At 66.7% G+C, this 17,051-nt stretch overlaps 1 protein-coding gene across 1 annotated transcript; it reads left to right on the top strand.

Moving 5' to 3' along the window:
* Nucleotides 1–4,870: 4,870 nt before the first annotated feature.
* Nucleotides 4,871–16,445, top strand: ADAM11 (ADAM metallopeptidase domain 11). Its single transcript, XM_065856299.2, has 26 exons — nt 4,871–5,046; nt 6,460–6,641; nt 8,251–8,327; nt 9,078–9,144; nt 9,782–9,867; nt 9,948–10,014; nt 10,169–10,217; nt 10,311–10,378; nt 10,676–10,750; nt 10,830–10,901; nt 11,501–11,667; nt 11,744–11,828; nt 11,908–11,998; nt 12,105–12,156; nt 12,313–12,412; nt 12,704–12,775; nt 12,853–12,945; nt 13,029–13,109; nt 13,188–13,238; nt 14,284–14,347; nt 14,430–14,529; nt 14,605–14,724; nt 14,799–14,967; nt 15,043–15,157; nt 15,742–15,832; nt 16,248–16,445. Exons 1-26 carry the CDS (start codon nt 4,989–4,991, stop codon nt 16,291–16,293), a joined length of 2,298 nt encoding a protein of 765 aa, XP_065712371.2. The 5' UTR covers nt 4,871–4,988; the 3' UTR covers nt 16,294–16,445.
* Nucleotides 16,446–17,051: the final 606 nt, after the last annotated feature.

Below are 17,051 nucleotides of genomic sequence, written 5' to 3'. Positions count from 1 at the left end.
GTCTTGTATCTGGGTAGGAACAGCCCCAGGTTCCAGTGTAAGTTGGGGAATGAGCTGTTGGAGAGCAGTGTAGGGGAAAGGGACCTGGGGGTCCTGGGGACAGCAGGGTGAGCATGAGCCAGCACTGGGCCCTTGTGGCCAGGAAGGCCAATGGTACCTGGGGTGGGTTAGAAGGGGGTGGTCAGTAGGTCAGAGAGGTTCTCCTGCCCCTCTGCTCTGCCCTGGGGAGACCACACCTGGAATATTGTGTCCAGTTGTGGCCCCTCAGCTCCAGAAGGACAGGGAACTGCTGGAGAGAGTCCAGCGCAGCCACCAAGATGCTGAAGGGAGTGGAGCATCTCCCGTGGGAGGAAAGGCTGAGGGAGCTGGGGCTCTGGAGCTGGAGAAGAGGAGACTGAGGGGGGACTCATTCCTGGGGATCAATATGGAAAGGGGCAGTGTCAGGAGGATGGAGCCAGGCTCTTCTGGGTGACAACCAGTGACAGGACAAGGGGCAATGGGTGCAAACTGGAACACAGGAGGTTCCACTGAAAGAGGAGAAGCAACTTGTTGGGGGTGAGGGTGTCAGAGCCTGGCCCAGGCTGCCCAGGGAGGTTGTGGAGTCTCCTTCTCTGCAGACATTCAAACCCGCCTGGACACCTTCCTGTGGAACCTCAGCTGGGTGTTCCTGCTCCATGGGGGGATTGCACTGGATGAGCTTTCCAGGGCCCTTCAACCCCTCACATTCTGGGATTCTGTGAGCAAAGCTGTGTCAGGAGCTGAACCACCCCAGGTATGGGGCTCTGCTGTGGCCGTGTCCTTGTGACCACTCGCTCTCCCAGCTGGAGGATAATCCCTGGCAGAGCGGTAGAAACCAGCTCGGTGAACTAACTGGCCAATGCCTCAATGTGCTCAGTCTGCTGGAGGAAGCGACTGGTGTCCCTCAGGCAGCACGAGGGGTGGCCCGGCCACAGAGTGACCCGAGGACATGTCACTCCAGCATGGTGGATGTGACCAAGGCTCGAGGTGGCCAGTTGTCCTCCTCAAGGACTGGGTTGTTTCATGGCAGCGTTGCTCAGGGGAGTGGGCAGTGAGCAGTGACCTTAGCAGAGAAGGTGTTGGGAGATGAGCTGAGGGTGAGGATGGGTGAGGACGGGTGTCCTTCATCAGGCTTGGCCCTTCCATGGTGGGGAAGGGGACCCCGGTTGCTACTTGTCCACTCCTTATGTTGGCCAGTGACCTACATCATAGAACCATAGAATCATTTCAGTTGGAAGAGACCCTCAGGAGTCCAACCATAATCCACCCCTGGCACTGCCCATGTCCCGAGAACCTCATGTCTGTCTGTCCAACCCTCCAGGGATGGTGACTCCAGCACTGCCCTGGGCAGCCTGTTCCAATGCCCCACAGCCCTTTGGGGAAGGAATTGTTCCCCAGATCCAATCTAATATTGGATATTTTCTAATATCCGATTGTCATGGGTGTCCCTGCTCTTGGGGCCTGTGTGAGCTGCCTTGTGGACCCTCAGGTGCCGTTCACACCTTGGGTCAGATACGCTCCCTGTCGTTGAGTGCAGACCCGTCCTGTGGAGCCCCTGTCCCCTTTGTCACCACAGTGCGGGGACCGCGGGGACTGGTGCCCCTGCAGAGCGGCCGCTGGCTCAGCCGAGCTGCGCTCGGTGCTGCGCTCCTCACCTCGTTTGCTGCGTTTGGACTGATTACTGGAGGCAGACAGAGACCTGAGGGCAGAGGTCGGGGCTTTGGGCGCTACTGAGCCCCGAGCCCCACGGGAGGGAATGTGGGGCCGATGGGGGCCCTGGAACCGCTGCAGCGCGGCCAAGGAGACGATCAACGTTTCCCAGAGCCTGTTCCCCTGCGGCTGTGACAAAACCTGTGTGGGAGACGCTTCCCCCCACACACGTGTGTGTCAGCCCCCATGCGTGGGCGATGCTGAGGGGTGGATGTGACCCCCAACCTGAGCATGACCCCCCAGCAGCTCCTCTGCTCCACCAGGCTGAGATGGACCTGCTGCCCTTCCATCCTGGAGCTGCTGCAGGAGTCGGTTCCTTAAGGCTCCTCAAAGCCTTGATGATAACGAGGTGAGCGGGAGAGGAAAGGAGAGGGGCTGGGGTTTGTGTCCCCCGGTGATCCCTCCCCCGGCACACCCCGTCCTGCCTTCCCGCCCACCCCTAGATGCTGCTGGCCCCCAGTTTTGCACAGAAGCGATGCAAAGGAGAGCTGCTGGTGACGAGCGTGTTCAGGGCGGGTTTTGGGGGCGAGGGGCCCGTTGCCGCGACTCGCTGCTGAAAACGCTCAACAGACCCCCAGCAAGGCAACCCCGGCGGCTTTGAGCTGCAGAGCTACCACCGGGCACCCAGAGGCTTTTGTCACCCGTGGGTGCTGAGTCCTGCACAGAGAAGGGAGTGGGCACAGGGACTGACAGGGGGGCCGTGGGGAGGGGGGACACGTGCCTGTGTGGCTCCTTGATGCCCCATGGAGCAGGGTTGGGTGCTGGTGCACCCAGGATCCTTCCGCTGGGTCCATCGTGGCCGTGGGAGGTGCTGGGAGGAGGAGGTGGGTGCAGCGATGCCCCCCAAAAAATGAGGCCCCCCTGCCCGGTGCTGGCTGCCCTGGGGAGGGGCTGGAGCCTGACCTGGGGCAGCACAGGAGGGGTTGAGCTGGGGTGGTGACACAAAATGGGGCAAAAAGGCTTAAAAGTGGGATGAGTCGTCCTGGAGGAGGATGAGGGACGCGAACTGGGGGTGCAGGACCCCAGCTTGGTCTTTCTGGGGGGCTCCAGGGCCCCCCCGGGGTGGTGGTGTCTGGGGTGAGCTGGGGACGCCCAAGTGCCTCGAGTCCCCCACTGCCCTGGGGCACCGTGGTGGCCGAGCTGTGCCCCTTGTCCCCGGTCAGACGCTGGCAGGGGCTTCACATTGCATTGGTGGGGACGCCCAGCACTCCTGGGGACAGTCAGCACCCACCTGGGGACACCCAGCACCTCTGGGTACAGCCAGCACCCACCTGGGGACACCCAGCACCCATGGGGACACCCAGCACTCATGGGGACACCCAGTACCCTCTGGGGCACACAGTACCCTCTGGGAACACCCAGTGTCCCATGAGGACACCCAGCACCCACCTGGGGACACCCAGCATCTCCTGGGGACACCCAGCGCTTCCTGGGGCATCCAGCACCCCATGGTGGCACCTAGCACCTCCTGGGGACACTCAGCACCCCATGGGGCCACCAAGCACCCCCTGGGGACACGCAGCACCCACCTGGGGACACCCAGCATCTCCTAGGGCACCCAGCGCCCCATGGGGACATCAAGCACCCCCTGTGGACACCCAGCGCCCCATAGGGCACCAAGCACTCCCTGGGGTAGCCAGTACCCCCTGGGGACACCCAGTGCCCCATGGGGACAGCCCTGAGCAGGCCCAGGAGCAGAGGTGGGGGCTGATGGTCTCCAGGGTGTCCCTGTCCCACCCCCGGCCCCATTTCTGCCGCAGAGGGACAGGTACCCCCTGTGCTGGTGGCACTGTTGTCACCGTGGGGCTCAGACCTGCGCCATACCCCCAGGAGAGTCCCTCCCACGGGTGTCCCGGCTGTGTGGGGCTGGGTGTCACCCTCCCATGGTGCTGCGCCCCCACCCCACAGCTGTGTCCTGCTACAGGATCAGCAGCAGTCTGTTGGGGTTTTTTCCCCTACACCCCGATCCGTTATCCCCAGGTGGGGAATTGGCCTTGCAGCACCCACCCGGGGGAAGTTGGGGACCAAGTGCCAGCTGGGGGGGCTCGGTATTGGTTGTGGGGCTTCAGTCCCAGCTGGGGGGCTCTGGTGACGTCTCAGGTCTCTGGTGCTGGGTGGGGCCTCTATCAGTTGGAAGCCCCAGTGCTGTCTGGAGGGGCTCTGGTACTTTCTGGAGCTCTGGGACCAGTTTGGGACCCAGTTCCACCTGGGGGGGTGCTCAGGATGGGGTGGGGTGTCTCCAGTCCCAGCTGGGGCCCAGTACTGGCTGGGGGGACAGTACTGGTGTGCTGGGGTTCTGTGCTGGCTGGGGGCTGGTACTGGCTGGAGCACCCCAGTCCCAGCTGGGGGTCTGTACTGGTGTGGGGATGTCCTGGGGGGGTCAGTACTGGTTGGGGGGGTCCGGTACTGGTGGGTCGGAGCCCTTTTCTGGCTGGGGGGCTGGGTGCGGGGGGGGTCCAGTATCAGCTCGTGAGCCCAGTGGGGGCTGGTGAGGCTCTAGTACTGGGGAGAGATGTGGTACTGGGGGGGTTCCGGTACTGGGGAGGGATGTGGTACAGGGGGGCTCCGTTATGAGGGAGGGTTGTGATGCTGGAGGGATGTGGTACTGGGGGGTTCTGGTACCAGGGAGGGATGTGGTACTGATGGGGGATCTGGTACCAGCTGGGGAGCCTGGTAGGGTTGGCAAGGCTCCGGTACCGACTCGGGATGTGGCACCGGGTGAAATCCGTTACCGGGGCCGGATGTGACACCGGGGGTCTCCGGTGCCGGGCAAGGATGTGACACCGGGGGTCCCCGGTGCCGGGGCGGGATGTGACACCGGGGGTCTCCGGTGCCGGGCAAGGATGTGACACCGGGGGTCTCCGGTGCCGGGCAAGGATGTGACACCAGGGGTCTCCGGTGCCGGGGCGGGATGTGCCAGCGGGGTCCCCGGTGCCGGGCAGGGATGTGCCAGCGGGGTCCCCGGTGCCGGCCCGGGCGGAGCGGGCTCTGCAATGCCGCGGGGCTGCCAGCGGCGCTGCGGCAGCCGGGGCGGGGGGACACGGGGGGCGGAGCGGGGCGGGCGCTGCCGGTGCCGGTGGCGGCGGGCGGGGGGCGGGGGGGGCGGCCGGGGGGGCCGGTGCCGTGTGCGCGTGCAGGGGCGGCGCTCCCGGCCCGGCGGCCGCTGCTGCCCGGCCCGGGGCGCGGGGAGCGGCAGCGCGGGCAGGACGGTCCCCGGCTCGGCGGGCCCGGCGCGGCCGCGCTCGGATTATGAGGGAGCCATGAGGCCGCTGCGGGGCTGGCTGCTCGCCGCGCTGCTCTCGCTCACCCCGCGGGCAGGTAGGTCCCGGTACCGCCGTCCCCGGCCCCGCCATCGCCCCGCTCCCGGTACCGCCCCGGTCGCGCTCCCGGCCCCGCCGCCGCTGCGGCTTTTTCGCTGCATCGACACATTTTTCCGCAGCGCCGCCCCGCAGCGCCCCGGGAGGGGCCGGGTACCCCCGCACCTGCCGCCCCGCGGGCCCCACCGCCCCGACCCTCGGCCCCCGGCGTCCCCTCCCGGGGTGGCCCCACCGCAGCCTCTGATGTCCCCGCTGGGATGGTCCCCATATCGGTGTCTGCTTGGTGTCCCCCCACCCGGAGATGTCCCTATAGGGCCCTCCGTGTCCCCTTGGGCTGTGTCCCGTCCAGAGGTGTCCCCACACCAGCGCTCTTGTCCCCTCAGTGTCCCCTCTGAGAGGTGTCCCCATAGAGGCTCTCCACGTCCTCTCAGGAGGTGTCCCCCTACCAGCCCCCCATGTCCCCTGCATGTCCCCTCAGGAGCTGTCCCCATCGCAGCCCTCCATGTCCCCTTGTGTTACGTCTCTGGATTGGCTCCCTGTGTCCCCTGGGTGTCCCCTCGGGATGCGTCCCCATCCCTGCTCTCCCTGTCCCCTGGGTGTCCCCCCCAGGATGTGCTGTCGTGCTCAGCCCCCCCCACCTCTTCCAGGTGCAATGGCGTTCACGAGTCCCCTCATGTCCCCTGGGTCCCCCGTGTCCCCTGGGTGCCCCCCTCTGGGATATGTCTCTTTACCAGCCACCAGTGTCCCCTGTGTGTCCCCTCCAGGACGCACCACTATATCTGCAGCCCCCTGTGCTTCCCCTCCCCGATGTGTCCCCATACTGGTCCCCCACATTCCCTGGGCACCCCCCCCTTGTGCTTCCTGAGTGTCCCCTCCTGACACACCACCACACCTGGGTATCCCTCCCGCATCCCTCAGCCATCCACCTCGGGACATGTCCCATACCCACCCTCCATGGCCCCTGGGTATCCCCTCCAGGACACGAATGTCCCCTTTGGGACGCGATGCCACACTTGAGTCACCCCTGGACCATGTCCCTCATCCCTCCTCATCCCCAGCACCCATGTCCCCAGTCCTCATGTCCCCATCCTTCTTCATCCCCACCCCTCCCCACCCCCAGTCCCCCTGTCCCCAGCTCCTGTGTCCCCATCCCTCTTCATCCCTATTCCTCCTCATCCCCAGCACCCATGTCCCCAGTCCTAATGTCCCCATCCCTCTTCACACCCAGCCCCTATGTCCCCATCCCCCCTCGTCCCCAGCCTCCTTGTCCCCATCTCTCCTCATCCCCAGCACCCATGTCCCCATCCCTCTTCATTCCCATCCCTCCTCACCCCAGCCCTCATGTCCCCAGCCCCCGTGTCTGTCCCCAGCCCCCGTGTCCCTCCCCAGCCGCGGTGACGGGTCCGTGTCGCAGGTCCCGCGGCGCAGGCCGGCTCGCTGCCGCGCAGGCCCCCCCGTGCCGGCTGGCAGGACGGGCGGGTGGCTTCCCAGGTCACCCACCCCAGCCGGCTGGTGGGACAGAGCGCGGGGGGCGAAGTGCCGAAGCACCAGCTGGACACCAGGGTCCGGAATGAGTCGGGAGGAGGAGGAGGCCCCGTAAGTGAACCAGCCCCCCACCCCTCTCTCTTTCTGGGGTCCCCGGCTGGGTGGGTGCCCCCCGGCAGCTGTTGTCACCAGCCTGGCCCTCCCCAGCACACGTGTGGGCACCGGCATCCGAACCGGAGCCTCCAGCCCCTGGGGATCGTGCGGCCACCGTTCCCACAGCGGGGCACCGTGTGTGCCCCAAAATCCCGTTAAATGTGGGTATGGGTGCGTGTGGGCGTTGGAGAGATGAAATGGGAGCGGGACGGCAGGGAGCACCAGGGAGCGGGTAGGGAGCGGGCAAGAAGCAGGCAGAGAGCAGGCAGGGAGCAGGCAGGGAGCGCTCAGGGAGGCAGCAGACAGGGCTCCTGGGGAACGAACGGGTTCCTGGCTCCCCAGGCCACAGGGGAGCAGCCCTGCGTGTCCCACCCGCTGCTGTCCCCAAACCGCAGCCGTTGTCCCCCCTCATCCCCACCGGCCGTGACCTTCACCCCGGCCGGCGGCTGCCTCGCCCAGCTTTTCGGGGAGCCGGCACCCGCGTCCCATCCGGCACGGGGAGGGGGTTGGTGCTTTCAAAGAGGCGCTGGCGGCTGCGGCGGCCGGCGCGCATCGATCCCCCCGTCCTCGCCGGATAAAAGGCGAAATAATGAGCTGCAATTACCACAAAGGTGATTTAAACCCAGCATTAAGTAAAACCACCGGACGCCTGGAAATGCCGGGGCGGCGGGGCCGCTGCCGGCCTGGCGGCTTTTCGGGAGGTGTTAAGCCGGGACGTGGCGGGGGATGGAGCGGCTGCGAGCCCGGGGGCTCCGGGGCTGGGTCGGCACCAGCGAAGCCCCGGGAGCCGCTGGACACGGTCCTGGCTGGGACGGCCTCTCCCCAGGGTGCTGCGCGGTGGCAAACGAGTCCTTGTCCCCCTGTCACCGTCCCGAGTGGCACCCCGGGCCCAGCGAGGGGACAGGACCCCGGGAGGGGACAGGACCCCGGGAGGGGACAGGGCCCCCGGAGGGGACAGGACCCCAGGAGGGGACAGGACCCCCGGGAGAGGACAGGCACCCCCGGAGGGGACAGGACCCCCGGGAGGGGACAGGAACCCCGGGAGGGGCAGGACCCCCGGGAGGGGACAGGACCCCCGGGAGGGAACAGGGTCCCCGGGAGGGGACAGGACCCTCGGGAGGGGACAGGACTCCCGGGAGGGGACAGGACCCCGGGAAGGGACAGGACCCCAGGAGGGGACAGGACCCCAGGAGGGGACAGGCCGCTGGCGCTGGGCGCTCACCCGTGCGGCGGGTCCGCCGGGTCTCGGGCGCCGCAGAGCGCGGCCGCTGCCGCAGGAATTAGGTCAGGAGCGGCGGCACAGCCGGGGGGGCAGAGCTCCAGCAGCCCCAAGCGCGGCTCCCGACGGGGTGGGCGATGGGGCGCGGGTGCCATCCCGGCACTGCCGGAGTGAGGATTTTGATGCAAAAACACCCAACATTTTCTTTTACGTTGAATTTTTGGGGGTTAAAAATAGAAGTACACCTTTAGAGGCTGCGTATTAGGCTGTTTTTTTCAATCATTTTAATTTTTAATCTCCGTGGGGCGGCCGGCGCGGGGGGCGCTGGCGGCTCCGTCTCTCTGGCAGGGGCTGCACCTGGCACAGGTGAGCTTCGTGGTGCACGCCTTCGGCTCGGCCTTCACCCTCGACCTGCGCCTGAACCAGTGAGAGCACGGGGGTCCCAGCGGGGTGGGGAACACCTGCCGTGGGGCTGGGGACACCAGCTGTGGGGTTGGGGACACCAGCTGTGGGGCTGGGGACACCAGCTGTGGGGCTGTGGACACCAGCTGTGGGGCTAGAGACACCAGCTGTGGGGATGGGGACACCCGCCGTGGGGCTGGGGACACCAGCTGTGGGGTTGGGGACACCAGCTGTGGGGCTGGGGACACCCACGTGGGGCTGGGGATACCTGCCATGGGGCTGGGGACACCTGCTGTGGGGCTAGGGACACCCACGGTGGGGATGGGGACACTGTGGGGCTGGGGACACACACGTGGGGCTGGGGATACCCGTCATGGGGCTGGGGACACCTGCTGTGGGGCTGGGGACACCCACTGTGGGGATGGGGACACTGTGGGGATAGGGACACCCGCCATAGGGCTGGGGACACCCGCTGTGGGGCTGCTGCTGTCCCCCCAGCAGCAGGAGAGGGTGGTAATGCCCGGGGTCCCTGGGATGGGGTGGGTTGTGCAGGGTCGTCCCAGCTCCATTGGGCTGCAGGTTTGGGGAGAGGGGCCCATGGGGTCCCAGCGCCCACCCAGAGCAGGGGGTCCCATGCCGGGTGATGCCCCGTGCGTGGGTGGGTGAACCACGAGGTGCTGCTGGTGGGGCGTGGCTGCTGCCTCCTCCTCCTTCTCCTCCTCCTCCTCCTCTTCCTCCCCACCCTGCGGCCTCTCACCCCCCGCTCCCCACAGCCACCTCATAGCCTCCCACTACGTGGAGCGACACGTCGGCGTGGGCAGCAACGGCAGCCACAGCACGGTGAGCTGCGTGCCGCGCCGTGCCATGCCAAACTGTCACACCCCGCCAAACCGCCACACCGTGCCAAACTGTCACACCGCGCTCAACTGCCATACCACACCAAACTGTCACACCGTGCCATACTGTCACACCGCGCCATGCTGTGCCATGCCATGATGTGTCACACTGTGCCGTGCTGGACCGTGCCATACTGCGCCATGTCGTGCCGCTCTCTGTCACACGGTGCCACTCTGTCACACCGTGCCGTGCCAGCTCTGGGCTTGCGGTGGCAGATTTCTCAGTCCAGCAGACGTCCAGGATCAGATACCAGCAGCTCAGCATCTCCACCCCTCCTGTCTTGGGGTGTCCCTGTGCCCCTGGGGTCCCTCAGCCCCTGGGGTGCCCAGCCCATGCATTGGGGTGCTGCCCCATGGGTGATGGGGGGGATCCACCTCCTGTGGGTGCTGCCCAGGGTGTTTCACCAGGTGCTGCCCACCCTACCTGGGGCAACATTGGGTGCCCACCTGGGTGACAAATGCACCCCAGGGGTGACAGGCAGCGAACCCCAAAGCCCCCAGTGCGGGCGCCTGGGGATGCTGGGGGGACAGGCGGGGACACGGGGCAGCGTGCGGGGGCTCAGCGCCTGTCCCCCCGGCAGGGTGCGGGGGAGCACTGCTACTACCAGGGCTGGCTCCGGGGGCAGCCCCGCTCCTTCGCCGCTCTCTCCAGCTGCCACGGCCTGCAGTGAGTACCCACACCCGGCGGGACGGCGGGGCCGGGGGGCTGCACCCCCTGCGCCCCATCACCCCCGTCTCCCTTTGCAGCGGGGTGTTCTCGGACGGCCGAGCCACCTACCTGATCGAGCCCCAGGCGGGCGCCGAGCACGGGCAGGTGAGCGGTGGCACCTGCGCTGTCCCTGCCTCAGTTTCCCAACTGCAGCCCAATGGGTCTGGCTGCAGCTCAGGGACAGCCATGGGGACGTGACTGTCCCCACTCCACGCTGTCACATCCACGTATGGCTGTGACACTCATCTCCTCACGGCAGGGCCTTCGACCACACGTCGTCCAGCGCGTCCCCAGCTGTGCCCAACCGGGTGAGCATTTGTGTGGAGCCAGTGCTCGTCCCCAAGAACTGGTGACAGTGGCCCCATGTCCTATGCCCTGTCACCTCTGTCCCTTCCCTCCAGGCTGCCTCTTCCCTGCGCTGAACCAGCACCTTGCGGGCGGGTTACCCAAGCTGCGACGGCGGCGGCAGGTTAGCGGGGACACTGGGACGGGATGGGGGACAAGGACACTTGACCCTAGTTGGCCTCTGAGTGCCACTCATCCACGGTGCAGCCGGGCTGGTCGGTGGGTGCCGGGGACACATTGGCAGGACACGGGCTCAGGGATGCTCCACAGCCTGAGGGGATCCATCCCCAAGCCCACCCAGCTGGCTCCCCCAGTCCGTGCACCCCAAATACCCCTGGGGGGTCACAGGCAGCCACAAAAGGGGTGACAGCTCTGTCCTTGTCCCCTGACGGGCACATCCTCACCCTGCGCTCCCACCCAGGTCCGCCGAGCCCAGCACACAGTTCACAGCGAGACCAAGTACATTGAGCTGGCTGTGGTGAACGACCATAAGCTGGTAAATGGGGGGTCCCGGGGGTGAGGTGGGGGTCACGGTGACCCCTTCCAGCCCAACCTGTCCCCTGGTGCCCCTCCAGTTCCTGCAGCACCGCAAGTCCGTAGTTCTCACCAGCAACTTTGCCAAGTCCGTGGTCAACCTGGCTGACATGGTGAGAGGGTTTGGCTCTGGGGGGTTGGTCCCCAGGGGATTTGTCCCACAGGGGACTGTCCCCAGCACTGGTGGGTTTGTCTCCAGGAGGATGGCCCCTGTTGGGTTTGTCCATGGAGGGGCTGGTCCCCAGCACATGATGGGTTTGTCCCCAGTACTTGGTGGGTTTGTCCCTGGTGGCTTCATCCCTAATGCCATTTGTCCCTGTGGGGCTTGTCCCTCATAGCCGATGGGTTCATCTCTGTGGGGTTTGTCCCCATCACCTGGTGGGCTCATCACCAGAGGGTTTATTCCCAACTCCTGGTGGCTTTGAATCGCAGGGAACTGTCCCCAGCACTGGTGGGTTTGTCCCCAGGGTTTTAGTCCCCAGCACTGGTGGGTTTGTCCCCAGGGTTTTAGTCCCCAGCACCTGGTGGGTTTGTCCCTGGGGGAGGTTTGTGTGTGGGACCTGGTGGGTTAGTCCCTGGTACCTGGTGGGTTTGTCCCTGGGGACATTGTCCCCAGCTCCTGGTGAGTCTGTCCCCAGGGGTTTGCCCTTGGCACCTGTGGGTCTGTCCCTGGGGGACGTTCATCCCCAGCACCGTCCCCTCGTCCCTGCAGATCTACAAGGAGCAGCTCAACACCCGCATCGTGCTGGTGGCCATGGAGACGTGGGCCTCGGAGGACCGGATCCGCGTGGGGGAGGACTCCCTGGAGACCCTCAACGAGTTCATCAAGTACCGGCGCGAGGGGCTGGCGGAGCAGAGTGACACCGTCCACCTCTTCTCGTGAGCACCGCGGCCGCGTCACCTCCCTGGGGTCGGGCGCCGCTGTCCCCTGTCCCCACCATGCTCTTCCTCGCAGGGGTCGGACGTTTCAGAGCAGCCGCAGCGGTGCTGCCTTCGTTGGGGGCATCTGCTCGCCCACCCGCGCCGGGGGCGTCAACGAGGTGGGTGCTGCGAACCCGCCAGGAGAGCGGGCCGGGGACAGGGGGTCCCTGCGGTGACAGCCCCGTCCCTCCCGTGCAGTACGGCAATGTGGCCTTCATGGCGGTGACGCTGGTGCAGACGCTGGGGCAGAACGTGGGCATGATGTGGAACAAGCACCACGCGGCAGCAGGTACCCAGCACCCCCGGCAGCGGGGTGGGGACAATGAGGGGACCCTGCGGTGCCACCAAGCTGGCGGTGGGGCAGCCGGCACCCCAGCCCCTGTCCTCTCTCCCAGGGGACTGCCGCTGTCCGGACTCGTGGCTGGGCTGTATCATGGAGGACACAGGGTGGGTGCCCGCTCGGGGTGGCGCTGCCACCGTCCCCCGCGTGCCCCGCGTCACCGCAGCCAGCGGGGACGTCGCCGAAGGTCCTGCCCTGTGTTGGGTGACAGCCGTGCCCGGCGGGGTGGCGCAGGGGGGGTGATGGTGGCCCCCGCCCCGCAGGTACCACCTCCCGCACAAGTTCTCCCGCTGCAGCATCGATGAGTACAACCAGTTCCTGCAGGATGGCGGCGGCAGCTGCCTCTTCAACAAACCCCTCAAGGTAACGGCCCCACCACCCCCCGGGGTGACCGTCACAGAGCGGGGAGCGATGTCCTGGGGGTGGCTCTGAGGGTCCCTTGGGACTCACGGTCCCCCCAGCCCCTGCCATGTCCAAGGTCACAGCGCTGGTGTCAAACCCAGTGGGGGACAGAGTCAGACCCTCGCCCTTGACGGCAAAACACAATCAGTTTGGGGGTCCTGCCGTTCCCCCCGGGGATGCGATGCACCCGCAGCACCCAGCTTGGGGACCCCCTCCCAGAGCTCTTGTCCCCCTTCTCCTTGGTCCCAACAGCTCCTGGACCCTCCGGAGTGCGGCAACGGCTTCGTGGAGGCGGGCGAGGAGTGCGACTGCGGCACGCTGGCGGTGAGCGCGGCCTGGGGGGGACATTCGGGGACGTGCGGTGCTGGGGGGTGACGCGGTGCTGACCGCTGTCCCGGCAGGAGTGCGCCAAGAGCGGGGGCAACTGCTGCAAGAAGTGCACACTGACCCACGACGCCATGTGCAGCGACGGGCTGTGCTGCAAGGGCTGCAAGGTGAGGGGCTGGGGGGGGCGAGCCGGTGTCCCCCACGGCTGGGGTTCTGTGCCGGGGGTCCTGACGCTCGTCCCCCGGCGCAGTACGAGCCGCGCGGCGTGTCCTGCCGAGAGGCCGTGAACGAGTGTGACATCCCTGAGACCTGCACCGGGGACTCCAGCCAGGTGAGCCGGGCTGGGGGGGGCACGGGGGGACGCGCTGTGGGGCTGTGTGGTGTCACCTGTCCTCTGTGTCCCCTCCAGTGTCCCCCCAATCTCCACAAGCTGGATGGGTACTTCTGCGAAAACGAGCAGGTGAGTCCAGCCCGGCGTGGTGGGACATGGCTGTGGGGCTTGGGCACATCCCGTGGGGCTTGGGCACATCCCATGGGGCTTGGGCACGTCCCATGGGGCTCAGGCATGTCCTGTGGGGCTCAGGCGTGTCCCATGGGGCTCAGGCATGTCCCATGGGGCTTGGGCACATCCCGTGGGCCTCGACCATGTCCCATGGGGCTTGGGCACATCCCGTGGGGCTCCAGTATGTCCCATGGAGTTCGGGCATGTCCTGTGAGCTCAGGTATGTCCCCAGGGTTGGAGACATCCCTGTGGGCTCCAGCATGTCCCTGTGGGCCCAGGCACATCCCGTGGGGCTGTGACGTGTCCCTGTGGACTCCAGCAGATCCCCACGTGCTCTGGCACATCCCATGGGACTCAAGTATGTCCCCATGGATCCTGGGGACATTCCCTGGGCTTGGACACATCCCTTGGGCTCCAGCAGGTCCCTGTGGGCTCCAGTGTCCTGGTGCTTGGCCATGTTGGCAGTTGCAGCCACGGCCGAGCCTGCACACGTACCCAGGAGGTTTGGGATGAGCTGGATCCCCAGTAGCCGTGGTCCCTGAGCCCTCCCGGGGCACCGGTTCATTGTCCCCACGCTGTGTGAGCCGGGCTGTGGTCTCCATGCCACCCACCTCCCCATGTGCGTGTGGCCTTGGCCCCTGGACCTGGTCATTTTTCCTGCCAATGTGCTGCTGCCCTGTGCACATGCGCCCGCAGTGATGGGCGCCACCGGGCGCCCTCGTCCGCGTGCACTGGCAGTTGTGGCCGTGCAAACCTGCCACGTGCACCGTGCAAAACTCCTATGTGCACTGTGCAAATCTCCCACGTGCACCGTGCAAAACTCCCACATGCACCATGCTTGGGGTCCCGTCCTGTGGTTCCCTGGTCCCTTCAATCCTGGCCCCTGCCTGTGCACAGTGGGATGGTGGCCCCAGGGCCAAGCAGGTGTGTGGTGGGGGGGTCACTGTCCCCCTACCCGCATGTGAAGCCCCTCCAGCTCTGTCACCCCCTCCCTGCTCCCCAGGGCCGGTGCTACGGCGGGCGCTGCAAAACCAGAGACCGGCAATGCAACGCGCTGTGGGGCCGCGGTGAGTGCCAGCCCTGGGGGGGCTCTGCCAGCACAAGGGGGGGACAGCAGGTGACAAGTGGGTGACACTGATTTTCTCGCAGGCTCGGCTGAGCGCTTCTGCTACGAGAAGCTGAACGTGGAGGGCACCGAGAGGGGCAACTGCGGGCGCGAGGGCCTGGGCTGGCTGCAGTGCAACAAGCAGTGAGTGACCCCGTCCCCTGCGTCCCCTCCCGGGTGCCACCCACCCGTGCCGGTGATGCCACCGCTGCCTCGCAGGGACGTGCTCTGCGGCTTCCTCCTCTGCGCCAACATCTCGGGCGCGCCGCGGCTGGGAGAGCTCAGCGGCGAGATCGCCACCACCACCTTCTTCCACCAGAACCGCTACGTGGACTGCAGGTGGGTGCCAGTGCCGTGGGGACGGGGCCGTCCCCGGGCCGCGCGGGGTCCCGGTGTCACCCGTTGTCGCGCAGGGGAGGCCACGTGCAGCTGGTGGACGGCTCGGACCTGAGCTACGTGGAGGATGGGACGCCCTGTGGGCCCGGCATGTTGTGTCTCGACCACAAATGCCTTCCAGCCAGCGCCTTTAACTTCAGCTCCTGCCCCGGCAGCTGGGACGGGAAGATCTGCTTCGACCATGGGGTGAGGGACACGACGGGGGACAAAGGGGACAAGGGGGGCGTCACGGCAGCAGGGGGTGACACTGTCCCCTCGCAGGTTTGCAGCAACGAGGGCAAGTGCATCTGCCGGGCGGAGTGGACGGGGAAGGACTGCAGCGTGTACGACCCCATCCCCGAGCCGAAGCCGACGGGGGAGACCGAGCGATACAAGGGTCCGTGTGCCCCGTGGCGGGGGGTCCCTGAGTCCCTGTCCCCACGGGCTGGCGTGTCCCATTTTGTCCCCACCCACTCCCAGGGTGGCTGGTGTCACCATCCTTCCAGTGGCACCATCCCTCCTGTGTCACCCTCCCCCCGGTGCCACCATCACCCTGGCGCCACCATCCCCCTGGTGCCACCATCCTTCCGGTGTCACCATCCCCCCGGTGCCACCATCTCCCCGGTGCCACCATCCTCCAGGTGCTACCATCACCCCGGTGCCACCATCCCCTTGGTGTCACCAGCCCCTCGGTGTCACCATCCCCCTGGTGCCGCCATACTTCCGATGCCACCATCCTCCCGGTGCCACCATCCCTCCTGTGTCACCCTCCCCCCAGTGCCACCATCCTTCCGGTGTCACCATCCCTCTGGTGTCACCATCCCCCTGGTGTCACCATCCCTCAGTGCTGTGGCCCAGCTGGGCACCACTGGGTCTTGTCCCCCCTCTCAGGTCCCCGCAGTGCTGGGGCCATGTCCATGTGTCCCCCTCCGGCCACTGACGTGTGTCCCTGTCCCCTCCTCCTTGTCCCCGCTGTCACAGGTCCCAGTGGCACCAATATCATTATCGGCTCCATCGCGGGGGCCGTGCTGGTGGCTGCCATCGTCCTGGGCGGGACAGGCTGGGGATTTAAGTAAGCGGCCACCGCATGGCTCGTCCCCTCTGCTGCTGTCACTGGCCATGTCCCCTCCATGCATTGTCACCATGTCAAGGCCAGGTCTCTGCCCTCTTGAGGCCACCCCCACCAAGTCGGGTGTCACTTTCATTGTGGTCCCCTGGGGGTGAGGGATGCCTGGTCCCCATGTCCCTGCCTGGTCCCTGTGTCCCTGCCTGGTCCCCGTGTCCCTGCCTGCATGTGGCATTGGGAGGGGTCACTGTCACCTTGCTCAGTCCTGGCCACGTCTGTCCCCAAGCATGGGGTGGGGGGTATGTGCACGTTTGCTGCCTGTGGGCCCAGGGACACAGTGGGGGACACGGTGGGGACACGGTGGGGACAGAGGGGTGGCACTAACGCTCCTCTCCTCTCCTCTCCCCACGCCGCCCCCAAGGAACATCCGCCGCGGAAGGTACGACCCGGCGCAGCAGGGAGTGTAACCACCCCCCATCACCTCCTCCTCGTCACCGTCACTGTCACCGTCACCGTCCGGCAGCCTGACGGCGTGGGAGCCCCGCTCGGGCCGTCTGTCCGTGTCGCTGTGTGTCCGGCCGTGCTGTCTCCATCTCTGTGCCCCCCCCCAGCTCTAAAGAGGCGGCAGGTTGGGGGGGGGCCTGGCAGCAGCCCCCCCCGTGCTGGCTCTTTTCGGCTCAGTGTCCCCCCATGTGTCCCCCCAGTGTCACCGTCCCCCACTAAATGCACCCCCACTTCTGTGTTGCAGGTCCGGGGGGGCCTGAGCGGGGCCGCTTTGCCCCCCACCCCCACCCCCGCCAGCGCCTCATTAACAGCAATTAAACGGGGAGAGCGCAGCCGAGGAGGAGAGCGGGCGGGGCACCCGGCCCCCCACCCCGACCCCCACCTCACCGCCATGAATGTACGGGCCCCCCCGGCCCCCCAGCACCGGGATGAATGTACCTGTGGGGGTGAGAGGGACCCCAGCCCCACACGCCCCCCATCCTTCCAGCATCTTCCAGCTTTGGGGCCTGGGGCCCTCAAATGGCAGCCCAGTACAGCCCAGTATAGCCCAGTATAGCCCAATTCCCCCCCAGTGCAGGGCTTGGGAGCCGTGTGACCCCTCACTCCAGGTACCACATCCTGGGGGGCCAGGTCTGCACCCCCAGATGTCCCCACCCCAATATCACCCCCCCCACCATGTCATGGCCATGTGTCCCCCATGGGTGCCAGGCTCTCACCCTGG

Source organism: Patagioenas fasciata, chromosome 22, assembly GCF_037038585.1.
Source record: "Patagioenas fasciata isolate bPatFas1 chromosome 22, bPatFas1.hap1, whole genome shotgun sequence".
Classification (NCBI taxonomy): Eukaryota; Metazoa; Chordata; class Aves; order Columbiformes; family Columbidae; genus Patagioenas; species Patagioenas fasciata.
This window is presented reverse-complemented; position numbering and strand designations above follow the sequence as displayed.